This window comes from Festucalex cinctus, chromosome 14 (genome assembly GCF_051991245.1).
Source record: "Festucalex cinctus isolate MCC-2025b chromosome 14, RoL_Fcin_1.0, whole genome shotgun sequence".
Lineage (NCBI taxonomy): Eukaryota > Metazoa > Chordata > Actinopteri > Syngnathiformes > Syngnathidae > Festucalex > Festucalex cinctus.
Window position 1 is genome coordinate 9,419,735 of NC_135424.1, and position 13,830 is coordinate 9,433,564.

A 13,830-nucleotide genomic window follows, 5' to 3' on the forward strand; every position below is an offset into this window, starting at 1 on the left:
GTAGTGACACCCAGCGGCCATAGCCGGTAGTGCACCTGCAATCTCTCCAGCCAGAATCAGGGTAAAAAATAATAATTTTTACGATTACAGGATCTATGCATTCTGTTGACCATATTCATTTTCTTCATTTCAATATGGTTACAAACTAGTAAGCATCTCGTAGAAGTGCATTATTGTACAAAATCCCTTCGCACATCTAAGTTCACCTGCGTCATTGAAACAAAACGTCTCCAAAATGGATCCACAGAGGGACGATCCCAAAGGCCTCAGTATTTCCACAGGAACGCCAGCAACCAGTCTGATCAGAGTACAAAAGAACTGAGTAGTTCTTGGCCTTTTTGAGTGGATTTTTTGAGGAGCGCAAAATAGGTGGTTGTTGTGTCATAGGCCCGAAAAGAAGTTTTATGTGAGACCAATTTTTTTTTTTCCTTTCAAGGAGTTGCTCCTCAAGGCCCCACTCCCTTCAGACAGCCTTGGTTTAAAAAAAATAAAATAAAATCTTAATAATCAATCAGTCATTTTTTTATGGTTAATTGCCGTTACACTAATCTCAGATGAACAGTATTGTGATCTTTCTGTGGAAAATCTCACTTTAGGAAATGATCAATTGCGTTGCATGACCTTATGCCAATTGAGTGACAAAATTTCATCCCATTTCACTCACAGGTTGAATGAAGTAGTACAGTAAGTACTAATCAATCAATCAATCAATCAATCAATAATGGTACATGCACGTCACTGTTCAGTCCCTTTTCTAGACGTGGTGAATGAATTACTGCCCACTAGCGGTTCATCTGCGCAATTCTCCTATTTCATTGTATTACGGTACATTGTACTGTGTTGGCAAGCAGTAAAAATAAAATAATAATTATACAAATGTTGTAGAGGCCTCAAACACTCATGAATCAAATATAAGTTTTAAATTGTGGGGGGACGAAAACAAAATATGCCTCCTTTAAGTCACCACATTGCTGTCATTTTCTTGTCATCTATCGATGCCTTGAAGTCATCCAAATGTCCACCTTCCTTTCATCAATTCTCTTTTTAGTATCACTGAAGAAAATAAGGTCAAACTGGTCATAAAAAAAAATAGAGCATTTAGTAAGCACGTATACACACGACACATAATTAACATTGAAACAGGTTTCATCATGAAACAATTTGAGGCAGCATTGCAAAACAAAAACAAAAAACTTTTGCAATTTTTGGAAGAGCTCTTGGCGCCCTTCGTGACTGGTCCCGCTCGCTCACTTGGGTGGGAAGGCCAGCAGCCAGCTTACGGTCCGGTGGACAGTCGGATGCTCCGCTCCGCCGCTTGCTTCTCGTGGCATTTTTGATGTTCATTTCTCACTTGTCATCTTCATAGAGGAGAGGCTGACAACCAGGAAAGAGCAAAAATCACATCATCATCAAATGATGACCACTCCAACTTGACTCATGATGAGCCAATCACGCACGTCAGCAACTACTCTGGTCATCAAAACACATCATCACTCACTTAAAAACAAACAAACTTTTCATTAGAGTGGGGCCTTGAGTGCCTTATGAGTAGTGTTGTTCCGATACTGCATTAAAACAGTGGTATCGGTATCGATGACTACTCACAAGTAACATGCCGATACCATTCATTCCAACACTAATATAGGATTTTGGATGCAGCATCTTGTGTCTTGCTGGTGCACGACATTCACTGATATGTGACATGCTCACTGCATGCCGATCTAAGAAATCCTATTGGCCCTTAAATGCTCTGAACCAATGGCAGGACAGCTTTTTCATGTTGAGGAAAAAAAACCTCAAGTATCGGTATCGGCCGATACTGCAAACCCAAAGACAAAAATCTCATTGAAAAAAAAATAAAAAATCAGTTGCATTTGCAAATAGTGAACAATTTTCCAAAAAGTAAACAATGCAAAATGCTATTTCCATGTTAACAGTTAGCATTGACTGTTGCTTTAGAAGCAAGGTTATTTTAGTTAACTAAAACTAATGGAAAAAACAATTTCTTTCACAAAATAAAATAAAAACAAAAACTAACTGAAACTACATTTTATGTTTACAAAACTAACAAAAGCTATAATTCTAGCAAAAATGTCCTTGGTTTTAGTCTTTGGTAATTAATTTAATGCATAAGCTTTTGGGGATGATTTTAAATGTGATTTTAAGTAATTTATTTTGATATTAACCAGAAAAAGGACGTTTGAAAGTGTGTCACACGGAAGTGATGTCATCTAGCAGCAACCAATAGAAAAGCACCTTCAGATGACGTCGCTCCCATGGCTCTTTTTTTTTTAAACATTGCGCACAAGTAATACACATTTAAAAAAAAAACAAAAAAACTGTTGCGTGCGTGCACGTGCGTCACCTTGTTCTCCAGAACTCGGCTGCGTCCGGGAAGGAGTTGCTCCAGCGTGTGTGCCGGCGGCGCGTTGAGGGTCTCGGGCAGCAGGAGCACCAAAGCGCCGGCGGAGAGGCCGCTCAAACAGAAGACGCTGAACGGCACGGCCGCCGCCAACGCCCGCTGCCATGCGCGCAACACAAGACGTATTTATGTTTTTTTTTATGCTAGAGCATACATAAGGCTTTGATGCAGCTTTTCAACTGCACAGAACGGGTGAAGCAATGGTAGCAATTACAAAAACATCAGCAGGTGGCAGCAAAGTATAAGAGATCAACCAGGGCCATGAGAACAGCTGATTTTCGCACAATTCAAAACAGATTTGTGAATAATGATGAAGCTTAGCTATATTCTAATGCTAATTGCGGCGAAACGGATAGAAATATACTTATATTTCCTGATGAAAGAAGAGACTTGAATCTTTCTTTTGGTAGGTCCCATGTTTTTATAGCAATGGAACAACATTTTGAGCCTTGCAAAATCAGTCCAAATACAGTCAAACAGCCGGGAGCGAAGAGGGTTGCTTCAGTCAAAATGGCGGCGAGTGAATGAGTTAAGGTGCCATTACCGCTCAACATTTTCTGTGCATGACGTGGCCTTCATTCGTCTTACTGGATTCATTTGACAAATAAAATGTCATTTTTAGATTAGTGATAATGTTAGTCAGTTTGTGAATTCGCACAATCTGGTTTTACATTTTGGTCTATTTGACAATCATGCCCTGATTACAAAATAAATAAATAAATAAATAAATAAATACATCTGATGTTACTCACATTAAAGTACTAAATACATCTTTGGAGGAGCATGTTTTTACTCGAGTAATATTATTCTAAAGTAATGGAGGTCTTATTTGATGAGGACAATATTTTCAAAGGAAGGAAAGAAGGTAAGTAAGTAATTTTGTCCGGTTCTCACCATAGAAGGAACAAAAGGAGCGAGAATTCCTCCAACTCTGCAGGACATGGCGCAAACTCCCAGGCCGGCGTTCCTGCAAAAGCAGCCAAACAACTGAAGAAGTGGGTGGCGCCACCTGCAGGTTGGAGGGCCAGTTGGCTCCGCCTTCGCTCACCTAAGCACGGTGGGGTACAGCTCCGACGTGTACACGTAGACGATGTTGAACGCCGCGCTCACCGTCAGCTTTCCCAACAGCGCCAACGTCGTCACACCCAGCCGCGTCTCTGCACGCACGCACATTGAGGAGAAAGGCTGTCTTTGCAATCTGTACCCATCCATAATCACGAGTTGCTCATTTTGGACTTTTTTTTTTTTATGTCATTTTACTGTGACAACTTGAACAGGTTTTGTGAATATGAATTGAAAGATTTATTTAAAAAAAATGAATAAAAAAAACTGGTTGCAGCGTTATGATTGAGCTTTATGTTTTTGTCTTGCGCAACTGTATTTAATGTTGACAAATCTTCCTTTTTTCTGGAATGCAGTTTTAGATGAACACACGTGAACGCATCACCTGTGTGTTCTGGGATGAGGACGGCGCAGAGGCAGGCCCACGCAGCCAAACACAAGAAAGCCGACAAGCTCCTCCTCCGGCCGGCCCTGAAAGACACACACGCTCACACTTGTGACGAAGATGACAGCATTCTGCATTTTGGACACAATTCTAACTTTTCCTGCAGAATTTTCATAACGCGTCTGTCGTGTGTGGCAAGACAGCTGAATGATTTGTTGGCAAGGCGACGTCAGCTCGTTTCTGTGGCGGTTCTAATGTACACGTGATGGCTGCCAGGCCACAAACTGACAATCAGACTCCTTTCAGTGCGACGTGAATTTCAACACCAACCAATCCAATTGTACAACATGAAAGAAATCCAATCAAAGATATCAGATTGAAGATTGCAGCTTTACATACAAGATTCGTTTAACTTTTTTTTTTTTTTTTTTTCAAGTATGGTACAGTACAAATGGTAGAACAATAGTAATAGTATGGCTGCAGCTAGCAAATATTTTTCTTGACTGCTTATTCCTCACAAGGGTCGCGGGGGGTGCTGGAGCCTATCTCAGCTGGCTTTGGGCAGGAGGTGGGGTACACCCTGAACTGGTTGCCAGCCAATCGCAGGGCACACAGAGACGAACAACCACATGCACAAGCACACCTAGGGACAATTCGGAACGCCCAATTAACCTGCCATGCATGTCTTTGGAAAGTGGGAGGAGACTGGAGTACCCACGCAGGTACGGGGAGAACATGCAAACTCCACCCAGGAAGGCCGGTGCCTGGAATCGAACCTGAGTCCTCAGTACTGGGAGGCGGGCGTGCTAACCAGTCACCACCCGGAAATGATCTAGTTGATGTCAAACATTGCAAAGAAAATATTAAAGATGCAATTTAAATAAACTGCAGACTGAAATTGTAAAAACGTAAATAAAGCTAATACTATGAACGCAAAATATATTGAATAAATAATAAAATAGATTGACTGAATGACACACAAAATAATTGTCTCAAATGTGACAAATATTGTCAGTTTAGATTGTTAATGTGTTCCTACGATTACAAAGACCATTTTTTGTTATTGTGATTGATTTGTGAACAGTTAAAAAAGAAACCAAACCGAAGCTAACTTCGTTAGCGCTGCTGTAATGACGTCACCGGCAAGCACAACTCTATCTTCAATCTATTTTTTTTTTTCACTCTTAAAGTATCATGCTTTTATATACTGTATTTAGGTTTGTTTATGTTTTTACAATTTTAGTCCATAAAATGTTGTTTTGAACAATTGTTAACAGACAATTTCTAGACAATCCTGTAGCGTGACGTCATCTGCAGGCGACCCCGATACAATCTGGCAGCCCGATCACATCTTACACTGACAGCGGCACATTTAAGTGAATTTAGCTTGTTCAAATGTGATCAATTCGTCAAGTGCGCGTGCGGCATCAAAGCCCTGTTTAGTCTACACGCGTGTGTGCGTGCGCGCGTCTCACCATGGTCGGTTCATAAAGTAGACGCAGAGCGGGTAGGCGGGCAGCTCGATCAGGCCATACATGGCCACGTTCAGGTAACGATTTCCTGACATGTCACCGGCGCCCAGCGTCAGGCCGTAGTACACCAGACTGCACACCAACCTACACACAGAAAAGTTCATTTGCATTGGCCCAATGGCGTGTTTGTAGTGAGTCATAATTTAGTCATCTGGTTGTATTTTAGTTTAGTCCAATTTTAGTCGACTAACAGTTTAGTCAATATTTTCCTTCAGCACACATTTCATACTTTTATACAAAAAATGACAACACACCTATTTGTAACTAGTTTAACATGCAAGAAACATTTAATACAACTGTGTCTTAATTGTTTCAATGAAACATGTTGAACTGACAATAATATAACTTCCTTTTCACCTGACTACAAGAAATTGCAAAATTAATCTTACAGTTGCACAATGAATGTAAACATGTTGGCGGTCGCAACGGTTACATGAGGTCATCAAGCGCTGCTCACCAGATGTACATGAGCAGGAGCGTCCTGAAGCGGAGGAGCGGATGCGTGGCCAGCTGCAGGACGCCCGCCCCGCCACCGCCGTCGCCGCCGTCACCCGCCGGCCGCAGAGTCAGCTCGTGCGCCGGCCGACCGTTCATCAGCGCCATGTAGCGCATCACCTCCACACACACAATTTGTCGAGTTGATCAAACGATGCAAAAAATCAAGAAAACACATTTTGGATTCCAGTCTTGATGGGATTTAGCAAACGAGGCGCCCTCCACTGACCTCCTGCGCCTGGCGGGTGCGACGGCGGCAGTAGAGCCAGCGAGGAGACTCGGGAAGCGTGCTGGCAAAAAAATTTAGAAGGTGAGAAGCTCGCCGGTGGGCGTGTCCGTGCCTGTGGGCACTCACACGGACAGCAGGAAGCAGAGGACCCCCCAAGTGTTGGCCGCCGCTGCCAGGGTCCTCCACGGCCGGATGACGAAACCCAAAGCTGCAAAGAGGGCGATGCCCACTGCGAAGGTCATGCTGGTCAACGTCCCTGCCGGCAGAAACACACAAAACAAAAAACACCACTCTACTCAGCCAGCGTACGCATGCCCAATATTTAATGACACAAGTCTGTCCAATCACCGTTACCATGGAAACCACAAGCCAACCATGTTACGCGTTTGTGGTACAGTAGGCTACCACCTTGACCGTAAACTTTGGAATGAAAGTAGAAGGATCGAACACGGTTGTCAAACTAACAAATTGCTGCCAATCATTCACGCGACTCAAAATCCTTTTGTAGCCATGAGAGTGGATTCAGCGCGCAAATCTACAAGCTCGGTGACATGTAGAGATTCGTTAGTAGAGAATGAATGAAAGAAACACAAGTACATTCTCACACCGTGGAATATTGATTCATTTGTGAATTCTCCCTTCATTTTCCAACAGGGGCGGGAACCTCTTGGTACCTCACAATACGAATACGATACAAGGGTCACGATAACGATGATCTCACGATATGACGATACCGCGATTATCGATATATTGGTTAGGTAATAAATCCAAGATAATCTACAATAAAACTACTCGAGACATAAACTGTTTTTTCAATGAGAAATTTGTTTCTTTTTGTACCAGCACAAGTAATACACATTTAAAAAAAAAAAAAAAAAAAAAAAAAGGAAAAAAATAAACTAATACTAATACTGAAACTAACAAACTAAGCTAAAACTAAGCTAAAACTAAGCATTTTTTAAAGAACTAAACTTAAAAAAAACTAACAGAACCACCTTGAAATCTAATAAAAACTAACTACGGTAAAATGTCAAATTCCAAAACTATAATAACCCTACTTCCATGTTACAAATAAATTGTTTTATATACTGTTGCATGATGCAAATATGCAAAAGCACAAATAAATTATTTGTACAATTTTTAGTACTAAACACAATTTCTCTTCATAACATTATGTGGCCCTTGCGTCCTTCTGATTTTCTGTATTGTGGCCCTCAAATGAAAAAGTTTGGACGCCCCGATCTAATGGGAGGCAAAGTATTACGATTTATCGCGATATCGATATATCGTCACACTCTTTTGCAAGAGCAACTTGTGCCAAAAGTGCTGAAAGGTTGAAAAGTTCAACAAATGACGATCGGCTACAAATATTTTTTGGGGGGCTCATCTGACCTTCAAAACTTCCAATGTGAAACTTTTTTGTGAGTGTTGTGGTGAAGAAGTGAAAAGCGTACCCGTCATGGCCCAGTAAGACTTGCCCACGTACTCCTGCGTGAGGATGAAGCAGACCAGGCCGATGGCGCCGTTCATCAGGCCCACCAGCAGCCGCGACGCGGCAAACGTCTCATAGCTCGGAGACGCCGCTGTCACGTAACCCAGGAGCACCTCCAGGAACAGAGCTGCGCACCAACACGCGCTGCTTGTCACGCCTCGCCGTGGAAAAAAGCGCGTCATGTCGTGTAGTGTTGTGTTGCCGTATCATGAGTTGAAACTGTCGTCACGTGCTTAACGTTGTCGTCATATTGAGATGTCCTGTCTGTCAAGTTGACGTGTCACGTCGCATGTCACATTAGACTGTCATGTCACGTGTCGTCATTAGTGTTAATTTTGGCAATGAAATCTAAAGAGAAACTAGACTAAGTGCAATTTTTGCAGAAATTGCGTGGGACTGCGGAAAGCGGAATGATAAATAGCTGAATGCTAATGAAGGAAATTGAAAGATAAATTACCAGTATGTGAAAATTACAAAGTAATTAATTATTACTAGTAGTAGTAGGAACAATTGCAGTAGTACTAGTAACTAGTAATTACCAGTAGTCGTAGTAGTAGTAGTAGTAGTAGTAGTAAACTAACTAATGCTTGCTAACTTACTAGCTCATAGCATGGAGACATGGTAGCCACTTGTTGATATACTCTAACTGTGTCAAGTTGTTTTTCATCAAAAAGATGAGATTTTTTTTTGTGAGTGAAATAGTTTTAGATCTGACATGTTTAACATAATCTACTGACAAAAAATAAATAAATTAAAATATACAGGGGTTAAATGATTGTCCTGACTAAAACGAGACTAAAATGTTGACTGTTTTTGTTGACTATAACTAGACAAATAAAATGATGTTTTCTTGGACTAAAGTAAAGACTAAAATGCTACATTTATAGTTGACTAAAAATTGACTACTAGTGAATAAAATCAGGATGAGGTTGACAAACTATGATAAAAACTAACAAGCGGGATCGGAACTGGACTAAAACTGAGACTAAATTAAAAAATGGCGGATAAAATTAACACAAGTCATGTGATCCCCGCTATATTCTTTTACGTCATGTTGTTATATCACGTTATGTTGTCTGTCATGGCGTCTGGTCACGTCAACGCGTTGTACTCACCCGCCAGGTAAACGGGTCTCCTGCCAACGGTGTCGGAGAGCGGCCCGAAGACGAAGCTCCCCAGCAGGAGGCCGAGGAAGAAAAGCGATCCGGCTAAGCTGACCTTGTAGGCCTGCTGCTTGACCAGGAGCCACTGGAGGACAAACAACAGGAAGTGGAACCGGAACAGGAAGTGGACGCGCTCATCGACCTTCGCTCACCTCCGTCACGATGGAGTCCACGTCCCCGAAAAAGATAAGCGACGACTGGCCGTCGTGCGTCTCCATGTGGAACACTGGAGCCGCTCCCACCAAAACCACCAACATGGACTGACACGCCATATACACCTGAAACGCGTGCCTGCAGTCACACACTGAACACAGCAGCACAATGATCTCATCTATATCGTACACCACAGGGTTTCCCCCAGCATTTTATTAGCCCAGTGGTCCGCCAGACTTTTATTGCCCCTCGCCAGGCTAAGCGTCCAAGACCAGCCTTCCAAAATGGAACATAATGGGTTTCAGACATCAATTCAAATAACTCAATTATCTACACTATATTACTAGAAGGCAGTAATGTTATCTTAAGTTTTCTGGGTGAAAACCTGAATGATATTTACACTTCCCTGAATAGAAGAGAATAGAATAGAAATTTTAGAGGTTTACAACCCATTTCTATTCTTCATTTTGTCCTTTTTTTAAATTAACAGTATAAACATGTTGGAACGCAAGTGGACACCAAAACTTTTCATAGGCCAGAGTTTCCGTAACAAAAGCTGTTGTAGGTGTCACACTTGCTTTTGTCTATTTGGTGACTAAAGATGATATTGGCCATAAAACGTGTTATTCAAGATGAGTTTGTAATCACGTGTCAATGATGTTTGACATTTCTTTTTACAATCTTTATTGAAAATACTCAATTTACAATAAAAAAAATACAGAAAAGCAGACAATAAATTCACTGATCAATTAAAAAAAAAAAGTGACATTTGGGAGAAAGCAGTCTGCCTTCATACGTCATTCAGCTGCGACCAACGAAGGTACACGTCATGCGTCCGCGCAGAAGCACCAAAATCAACAAACCGAGAACCGTGGTTTGTTCACTACTCCTTAACAAATAATTGCCAAGCGGTTCAGAAAATCGATGGATATTTAACGAAATCCGAATTGCAGTGATTCGGCTTTAACGTTGAATCGTTGTCAAAATCAATTTTAACATCACCCAAGAACAAACAGTCACAATTGCTTTTTCTTTTCTTTTCTTTTTTAACAGCAGATTTTAGCACGACGTGCCCACGCGCGACTACGGCCTACATGTTTACGTGCACAAAATCCAAACATTAACATATCTGTCTACTGTACAGCTCGTGCATTTAGACAAAACAAACATACGTGGTCAGTTGTCTCGCACGTCCAAAAATCTGAACGTGTTGTGCCACGTCACTCACGTCATAAAGACCACTCGGCACTCGCGCGAACGTGTTAGTTTCATGTTTCGACGAAGTCTCACCTGGGTCAGAGCCAGGACGGCCACGGCTCGTTTCTGGTAGGCGCCGAACTCCCCAACCACCTGAAACGCTTCTTCCACATCCATCCCGAGTCCATTCCCTACAGTAGAGCTTGCGCAGCCGCAAACGCTCTCCGAAACAAACAAGAGCGACGAGGACTTTCACTTCCGGGTTGGATTCAGAGACGCCGCCATGTTGCTCTCATGCTTGACTTGTGTTCAAACACAAGCCTGTTCGTAATTATTCTTTCGAAATGTCTCGACCAAAAACCAAAATTTAGTTATTCAAAACGATATTTTAAATAGAAACCCGACAATACACGAGTCTCAACTCGTGCATTTTGCACTTGAAAAACAAAGAAGTGTTGTTGTTTTTTTACACTGGCACCAGGGGGTGCTACAGTCCCGTCAGAAATGTGTAATACCAGTGAAGCCTGAAACCAGCAATTTGTCTGCTGTTTTGTATCATTTTATCTTCCTGACTATTCTGTTTTGTTTTCTTGTAGATTGAGTTTCTTCTAAAGATTGGTAAAAAAAAAAAAAATCAAATTATGGTAGTAATCTTAACATCACCTTGTACTAGCAACCTATTGTTACGCACAACTTTACTAACCACTTGTATAACAACTGTACATTATCACGCACAAATTTATAAACAAAAACTTTTGAGCAATTTGAATTATGCACTTGTTATGAAGAGCAACGGGAACTGTGATTATTATGACAGATTTTACACACCCTTGTTTTGTCTTCTGAACAGGAACTTGCATGATTTTGAACAAACAACTAAACGGAGCACAGCAGCAGCAACAAACAAACGTGACAATAAAATGTCATTGTGGGACGTTCATTGTCCAAAAATCTATTTCAATAAAATTTTGACAAGTAAGCATTTGACATAATTGTTCTTCTGAGATTTCGTTTTCTGGCTCAACACAGAAATCCTTTCAAAAAATGTTTATTCTTTCCAGGTCATAAAGTATCCTCTAGTATAAAACTAAAATATCACTTTGACATAAAAAACAAAAAAAAAAAAAAAAAAAAACACAGTCCAAAGGTATGTCTCATCTGTTACCTCCATTTTGGGACTTCACATTCTAATTACTTTTTTTTTTTTTCTCATTCATTTCTCCGGGAACACAACAAGAATGGTAATGTATGTATGTATGTGTGTATATATATATATATATATATATATATATATATATATATATATATATATATATATATATATATATGATGTTTCAGTTTGCTATCTAGATTCGGACTGGTTCCTCTACATTGTGGGCCAGTCTCTTGGGATAAAATGTAGGAAAATAATAATTAAAAAGCACTGCAGCGGCCCCAAAAGAGGCCGGCCCACCGAGTATCTGCCCTGTATGCCAGATGGCCAGTCCAGCCCTGATTAAGACATAAAGAGCATGTGTGCAGATCAAAATCCGGTGTTCGGGCCTGAGCCTGCACTCAACTGAATGCTTCACCTGGACGGAAATGTTTCACACATGTATGACGTACACCAGAAAGGGATGGGGAAAAAATAAAATAAATTCAACAGCGCGTTATTTCACAAACACACAGAAGCATTAAATACGAGGCAACAGCCAGCAGAGCACAGCTGATTTCATTTCAACTTCCTGACAATTAAAAGTGTATTAAAGCGGATTCACATCAATTTCCTTGATGTCACGATGCAAACTATACACTTTTAATTTAGACGTTTTTGGCGTAACAATCAAATTGTGAGTCGATTTCACTAAAACCTTCTGTGAGTCACAACTCAAAAACAAAAACAAAAACTTAAAAAGTGGAGCTAAAGTCGATGCGACAGCGCTTCGAGTCGACGTCAGTCTTTGTGTCGCCATGGCAAGCCTGTCATTTGGCAAGCGGTTGTACCGCTTCCAAGTTGTTTCCGTCGGCTTCGCTAATCGCCCCTGTACCGCGATTCCTGCGATTCCTGCGATACAGCCAGTAGGCCAATGTCACAAGTGCCAGAAACAGAACCACGCCCAAGACCACGGCCGTGATCTCACCCGGTCCAGGACCGGGTTCGTCCTTGTAGAACGGGTTGCTGAACGGCTGGCTCTGCTCCCGGCCCAACGGGTTCTCCATGGCGCAAAAGAAGCTCTTCGGCGCGGAGTTCGTCCGGTCGATGCTCCTGTTGCGTCCTTCCTGTATTTTCCCTCCGGGTTCGGTTATCCAAAAGTAGGTGACAGGACCCGCGCCGCTGGTGTCTCCGCCGCAGTGCAGCGTGCAGTTGTGTAATTCTTGCTTGTCGGCGGTGCACGCCAACGGGCTCGAGTGCACTTCCGGTTTGGGCACGCGTCGGATCACCTTGACGTTGAAGCTGTCGTCCACCGTCACCGCGTTCAACGCCAGCGTGAACACGTTCGTGTCCGCCGCGGTCGCGCGGTCAATCACCAGCTCGGCGTTGCTCACGTTCAGTGTGATTCGGTCGTCGTAGCGCGTGACGTCACTTCCGTCCCATTCGGCGAGAAGGTCGCGGCCCCGTCTCCACTCAATGCTCCGGATGGGGCCGCGAAGCTGAGGTCGCAGCGTCAGCGGATCGCCCACGGCGACGTACATTTCCAAAACAACGCCGATGGTTAAGCGAAGCTGTGATGACAAAAATAGACATAAAGCCACTTGTCGCTTCATGTTCCTTCCCCGATACACGCACAAAATAAAGGTTGTTTGAGCGAGCCAACCTCGCAGCGCGGCCTCCAACCGGATCTGCGCCTTTAGCTGTCCGTGGCGACGCACAAATCAAATTATCGCCGCCGCGTGTATTTTAATCCCTTTCGACACTCGAATCTTCTCTGTGGGGCGAACAATCACTCATGCGCGACAAGGGCAGCACCGTCGAAACCGAATGGAACGGATTTGCGCTTGGCTCCGTAAAAATGGACCTCAAGTGTCAAACAGTACCCTTTGAATGTGTGGCCTCTTGTTCATTCGACAATCTTCGAAGTTAAACGACTCTGTCACCCGCACGGACTTCTATACTGATGATTTCTTATCTGAGCAACAGCCCTACCACAGGAAACCAACTACGCCCTTCCTGCCGACTACCTACTGCCCAAATGGGTGTCCGTTTCGATGCCCGACTCAAATTGTCCCCGATGTCATTTTTTTTTCTTGTTCAACACAACGCCACTCGCCGATTTAAACAATTATCACTCCAGTTAGCGTGTTTGATACTTTGTGGAACACAAAAAGGTGGTTGCTTCGTTTGCTTTTTCATGCGAGTCGAGAATCAGGCGCGACGAGGTCAGCGCTTTTGAAAGCGAAAGTAACGACAAAATGCTTTCGACTACTACGTCGTTGTTTTTGACATTTTGCTCATCTTGGAGCGTTTTGCTCTCTAAAACACCAAAACCTGGTTTGAACAAGAAGTGGAATTCAAAAGGAAAATGGGCTGTGGGCCTGTGGCGCACTTTTTAGAAAAAGTTTAAAGTTAAAAGTTTGGCCGATCATCCATTAACCTTTAACATATCTTGTTCACTGCGATTGGTTGGCAACCAGTCCAGGGTGTCCCCCGCCTACTGCCCAGAGCCAGCTGAGATAGGCGCCAGCAGCCCCCGCGACCCTTGTGAGGAATAAGCGGTCAAGA

The 13,830-nt window shown here is 42.6% G+C and overlaps 2 protein-coding genes across 3 annotated transcripts; both read right to left on the reverse strand.

Moving 5' to 3' along the window:
- Nucleotides 1-1,080: 1,080 nt before the first annotated feature.
- Nucleotides 1,081-10,456, reverse strand: slc22a15 (solute carrier family 22 member 15). Of its 2 annotated transcripts, none has more exons than XM_077494475.1 (13): nucleotides 10,224-10,456; nucleotides 8,933-9,058; nucleotides 8,733-8,865; nucleotides 7,580-7,744; nucleotides 6,252-6,381; nucleotides 6,126-6,186; nucleotides 5,859-6,016; nucleotides 5,345-5,485; nucleotides 3,870-3,955; nucleotides 3,471-3,579; nucleotides 3,317-3,389; nucleotides 2,366-2,521; nucleotides 1,081-1,374 (listed from the first exon to the last, which is right to left on the reverse strand). In XM_077494475.1, exons 1-13 carry the CDS (start codon nucleotides 10,305-10,307, stop codon nucleotides 1,348-1,350), a joined length of 1,449 nt encoding a protein of 482 aa, XP_077350601.1. In that variant the 5' UTR covers nucleotides 10,308-10,456; the 3' UTR covers nucleotides 1,081-1,347. The 2 variants fall into 2 exon arrangements, with proteins under 2 accessions (XP_077350601.1, XP_077350603.1); XM_077494477.1 differs by having other exon boundaries at nucleotides 8,933-9,084; nucleotides 10,224-10,343.
- Nucleotides 10,457-11,051: 595 nt separating this feature from the next.
- On the reverse strand, nucleotides 11,052-13,280 carry LOC144000825 (uncharacterized). Its single transcript, XM_077494478.1, has 2 exons — nucleotides 12,926-13,280; nucleotides 11,052-12,833 (listed from the first exon to the last, which is right to left on the reverse strand). Exon 2 carries the CDS (start codon nucleotides 12,801-12,803, stop codon nucleotides 12,093-12,095), a length of 711 nt encoding a protein of 236 aa, XP_077350604.1. The 5' UTR covers nucleotides 12,804-12,833; nucleotides 12,926-13,280; the 3' UTR covers nucleotides 11,052-12,092.
- Nucleotides 13,281-13,830: the final 550 nt, after the last annotated feature.